Source organism: Trichechus manatus, unplaced genomic scaffold (genome assembly GCF_000243295.1).
Source record: "Trichechus manatus latirostris isolate Lorelei unplaced genomic scaffold, TriManLat1.0 scaffold00033, whole genome shotgun sequence".
Taxonomy (NCBI): Eukaryota; Metazoa; Chordata; class Mammalia; order Sirenia; family Trichechidae; genus Trichechus; species Trichechus manatus.
This window is the reverse complement of record NW_004443969.1, coordinates 20029903-20035278: the sequence shown is the minus strand read 5'-3', so window position 1 is coordinate 20035278 and position 5376 is coordinate 20029903. Positions and strand designations below refer to the sequence as shown.

Below are 5376 nucleotides of genomic sequence, written 5' to 3'. Positions count from 1 at the left end.
GACAGTGTTCTGCTAGCTGTTCGACTGGAGCCTTTGACCTGAGGTTTTGCATGCCTGTGAGTGTGCATCTGGGCTGTAAGCCTCCAATGGCCACCTGGCTTCAGGAGACGGGTCTTGCCTGGAATCGCTCCACGCAATGGGCTCCTCTTCTTCAGAAATGCGAGAGGGGGAGGTTGAAAAGAAAAGTTCTAGAAAACACTGGAGTTAATTTATTTTTAATAAAAAAAATGAGAAAAGGGAGAGGAGGAAGAAGAAAAAAGATGCTAGCAGTAGCGATAAATCTCAGAAGAGGGACTTGATAAAGATACATATATTTACTATAGATATAACATATTAAAAGAAATGTAAAATATGAAATTGAGACTGTGTCCGACCCATGTTGGAAATGTTTCATTTTCTTTTTTATTATTAATGTTCAGACTGGAGATCTTGAATGCTCTTCTTCTATGGGTGCTTTATCTGGGGTGGGGTGGGGTGGGAAAAAGATGAATATTTCAGTTATTCTCATTGTAATAAATACTCAAGTTAGGACAGAGGTGAGTCTGTGACCAACTGTGAAAATCTCCTTTCATGCATCCTAGAGGAAAATCTGGCTGTGGTCTTGCTGAATGGCTAGTTCCCACCCCACTAAGCCTCCCCCACCCTCAAAAAAATTAACCTACAAAATACAAAGACGTGTACCTCTAAGACTGTGGATGTGGCAACCCGTGTGGTGGCTTTTCCCTGCTTTGAGTGCAATTGCCAGTGACTCTTGCATTCAAAGTCTTGCTTTAGGCACACATTCAAAGCACAGTTCAAAGCAGTATATCTTAATGTAAGTAAAAGTCTAGTGTTGGATCAGGGTATTATTTGTTTCAGATTTCATTAGACTGAAAACAGGGTGCTGTAACATAGTTAACAATCTTAAAGTAGAAAAACTGGTGTGAAGCAGCTCTTTGGTCCTCTTCACACCTCTACCTCCACCTTTCCAAGAGAGCCCAGAGGCCGTGGGCTGGAAGTTTATGTGTGCTCTGAGATTCTCAAGCACTTTCACTCAAAAAAAAAAGCCTGTCAGTTCTTTAAGAAATTGAGCCTGAACCATCGGAGGCTAAGAGATTTCTTCCTTTTCCGATAAATGCCTTGCTCAGCATCCCCAAATTTAGCTGTCTTTATTTACTTCTATATTAGTTCCAATTATGTGCAGTGTAAACCAGCTTTTTGATTAACAAAACAGCAGAGCATTGGTTAAGAACACTTAAACTTCAAAAAAATTCCCCTGGGAAGTGGGCTCTGAATTGGTTAATAATGTGCAGTACTTGCTAAATTGCTGACTTCCAGATGTGGAAAATATCGTTCTTGTTTAGGACCTATGTAACCTGATTGGATTACGACAGAAGCGTCACGTTGGAAGCTTTTGAGTGATTATTTAATTAACCATACAGTAGAAAGCTGTATTCTCCAGGAAATCCCTTCCATATTTGCATAACCAATCCCTTCAGAGCAAAGGTGGAGTCTTTTCTTTTTGATTTTACTTTAATTGCAATATCAAAAAATATATACTCCAAAACTTAGACCCCATGCTGTTTAATATCATGCTCTTTCTTCCCTGCTAAGTTCTTCTATGGCCTTTCTCCCTTTCTTCCTGCCTCCCTAACCACACTCTCTCACTTTGTAGTAAGGTCTCTGTGAGATGTAGAGAAATTCAGAGATCAGCCAGCCTAGCGTTCTATGTTAATTTACTTAGAGACCCTTTGAAAAAAAAAAAAAAAAATCCCAAACTAGTTTCGGGTATTGGGAGCAAATCCAGAAATGCATCACACACACCTCCACTCACACACCCCAACATACACACACCCTAAGATACAGTTCACATGCAGCATTTTTTTTTTTTTTTCTTTTCTGGCTCTGGCATCCAAAAGGGAAAAAAAAAATTAAGAGAAAGGGCAAAGAATTTAGTTCGAGAAGTCGTGCTGAGAAACCCACACAACTTAATGTGCACCTCGAATCTGGCCATTAGAGATAACTGTGTAAGAAGAGGCGATCTGGATTGAGGACCCGGGATCTTTCCCTTTAACTTTCGCCCCTTGGAGTTCTCCAGTTCTGTGAATGGTGTGCACCGTTTTCCGCCCTGTACTCAGTAGGATTTAGTGATGAGGATAATGATGCCAAAGGCTTGACGGGGGGGGGGGGGGGGCGTGGAGAAGGGAGAGAGGGAGGCGTGAGGGAGGGAGAGAGGAAGGGAGGGAGGTGGAATTTCATTTCTTCCACTAAAGCGTTTGCGGAGACTTCAAGGTATAATCTATCCCAGATCCTTTCCCAGAGAGAAACTTGGCGATCACGTTTTCACATGATGCTCACGCTCAGGGCGCTTCAATTATCCCTCCCCACAAAGATAGGTGGCGCGTGTTTCAGGGTCTCTCCTACAGAAAAGAAAAAGAAAAAAATGTCATTAGAAGAGGCGTAACACGTCAGTCCGTCCCCAGGTTTGTGTTTCCTGGAGTGGCCGAAAGAGATCAGTTCTAACCTGCTCCGCAGGAATAACGGTCCTGCCTCCCAACACTCTTGGCGAGGTTTTGTACAGTTTGCTCCGGGAGCTGTTTCTTCGCTTCCACCTTTTTCTCCCCCACACTTCGCGGCTTCTTCATGCTTTTTCTTCTCACCATTTCTGGCCAAAACTACAAACAAGACTTCGCAGGTAGGTTTTTTCCCCTTTTCTCTCTTTTTATCCCTTTTTGGTGTGCTCGTCCCCCGCCCTCCTTTTCTGATTTTCTCCTTTTGAGCGGGGATGTGAATCTGAAGTGACAAGGGGTGTCTGTGGGTAGGAATTTCAGGTGGGTTTGGCTCCTTTATGGCAAGCTTTTCCCAAGAGTGATTTCTTCGCTTTTCCTTGCACTCTCGCTCTCTCTCCTTCCTTTTTTCCTTCCCTTTTCCTCCCCCAAATAATTTGCCCAGTACCTGTCCATTCAGGTAACCAAAGGTGCCTTTGGGTACTCAGCCTAGGAAAAGTTTTACTGAGAACTATATGGCTGGAATAAAAGCTCATCAAGGGGAGAGTCCCTGCACAATTTTTGCATCTAATTTCAATTCATTATATTCAGCAATTAAAACTTGGCAAATACCTGTTAATAATTACAAAACTTGATTGATACAGACCTAGCAAAATTCGGATGCAAGTCTTTCTCTTAGACATGGCAGTCCATCCTCTCCCAGCGGAGAAGGCTGTTTTCTAAGCAGAAAGTTGCCTGTTTTTTGTCTGCTTAGCGAGTTTCATTTCTTTATTTCATTCTTTGTGTGTGTGTGTGAAGTAACACCTCAGCTTCTGTGATCATAAATAAAGAAGTGAAAGTCCTCATGGAACTTGAGTCGTTTACCAAAGTGGGGGGGGGGGATCACTACAGCTGGGAAGAAAACTGCTGTCAGGATATCAGGGTTTTAAATTAAGGATAACTTTTGGAATTGTATTTTAAATGGCAACGTCATATAGACATGGATTTAACAGAAGACACATACATACACTCACAATTCCATTCCATACTTTGGCACTGAAAAGTCGAGAGAGATATCAGGAGTTCCCAGGAACAGTGGTGAGCTCGGCTCACATGAATGTGTTTATCTCCCATCTACTTATATATTTCACATGCTCCCCCTATAATGATGAAGGCAAGATTACTAACTCCAGAGTAAGAAATAACAGGCAAAGATAAAGTTTACAGCACAAATGCCCTGTCTCTCCCTCACACACACATGCTAATAAAACTAGCAGCTTACTTTATTAAACATGTATTTATATGCAATCGTGTGTAAGTCTCAGCATGAATATAGACAGGCCAGCTGTTTCATCCCAGACACTTGTGTGACCATTTATTTATTTCAGGATTTTCCCCAACAATTTCAAAGCAGTAGGAGAGCCAAGACATGACAAAATGTGTCAAACTTAAATTCAAAGTCTCCTTCTATGCCTAGGTTATTTAAGGTGCTTTCTGAAACATCCACTTCCCCTTCTCTCTGCACCGCCCCCCACCCCCCACCCCTCTCAGCAAATGTGTGGAAACTGATACTCACTTTCCAGGTTTTCCGAAAAGCTTCTAGCACAGGAGACAATAGGTGCGGGGCGTGGGGACTGAGTGTGCTCGGCAGAGAAAGGGTTAATGGCCCTTGTGTTACAGTTTGCATCTGTTACATCTTTTATAGCCCCCTGTTTAAACTAATCCTCGAGGCACAGCATCTTCCCAACCTCCACCGAGTTTCAGGATTCTCCTCCTCTCCTGCCTGCCTCCGAGGTTCCCCTTCTCCAAGTTTTGACAGTTTCAGCTGAAAAAATGCAGCGCCTCTCTCGATTTTTAGGTACAAAAGTTTCAAAGCCAGAAAGGATACGATCAGTTAGGAGAGCTTAAAAGTATTGCCGTACTGGTTGGACTTTCTCTTTCCTTTCTTGAGGAAAAAAATTTTTTTTCTCCTGGAAGTATTTAAGGGGACCAGGGTGGGGCGGCTTGTATGTGAGTGAGGTGTGTGTGTGTGGGGGGGGAGACATAAGTTAATATTGTTAAAGTGGCGGGGGGGGCAGTGTCCAAAGAGGGTTATAATTATATTTCTTATTGCGGTGTGAAATGGGGAATCTTAATTTGAGGGGTGGGGTGGGGGGAGGAAGAGACGGTGCCTCGATAAACTCCAAAAGGGGAGGGGAGGGGGCGCGGGGCGAGTGGGCTTCCTATAATTACTATTATCAATTTGCCAGAGTGTGCTTCATCCGGGGGCTCTTTCGCGTTGTTTGTTTGTTACCTCTGGGGAATTTGGGGTTGGGGGACAAGATGAGAGCGAAAGAAAGCCTCGCCTCACCCCAAGTTCCCGAGCCAGGCTGAGGACTTTTCGGAGGAAGGGGTCCGCCTAGCCCTGAGTCAAACAGCCTACTGTACCGCCGCGTGCATTCCCTCATACGGTCCGGAGTTATGACTCATTTTGAAGATGTAATTCTTGTCTCTCTGATCCCCTCGCGGGTGCAACACACCAAACAGTAACAAACACAAAGCGCCTCGGGGCCAAGGCTGGGGGTGGGGGGCGGGGTGGGGGCCGCCGAAGTTTCGCTTTGGCGTTGGGGGGCGCGGATGGATGCTCGCCGGGGCCCTGGCCCGGCTCCCCTGGGCGGCCCGCGCGCGTTTCAATGGGCGCGGGCGATGCCCACATTGTCGCTGTGTTTGGTTGCTAGATCGAGCCTGCGTGCTGCCGAAGCAGGGCGCCGAGTCCATGCGAACTGCCATCTGATCCGCTCTTATCAATGAAGCAGCCGATCATGGCGGATGGCCCCCGGTGCAAGAGGCGCAAACAAGCCAATCCCAGGAGGAAAAACGGTAAGAAGCGGCCCCGACCAAACTTTTCCGGGCCACTCCGCGGCTTCCGACC

At 45.3% G+C, this 5376-nt stretch overlaps 1 protein-coding gene across 5 annotated transcripts in view; it reads left to right on the top strand.

Moving 5' to 3' along the window:
• The first annotated feature begins 2231 nt into the window (after positions 1 to 2231).
• The window catches only part of ZEB2 (zinc finger E-box binding homeobox 2), a 146131-nt gene continuing 142986 nt past the window's right edge, over positions 2232 to 5376 (top strand). For 4 of the 5 annotated variants that reach the window (XM_023730226.1, XM_023730221.1, XM_023730220.1 and 1 more), the window contains exons 1-2: positions 2232 to 2674; positions 5183 to 5324. In XM_023730226.1, the coding sequence (XP_023585994.1) occupies positions 5252 to 5324 (73 nt within the window). In that variant the 5' untranslated portion in view covers positions 2232 to 2674; positions 5183 to 5251. The remainder of the gene's footprint in view (positions 2675 to 5182; positions 5325 to 5376) is intronic. The other variant, XM_023730222.1, reaches the window with a different exon arrangement.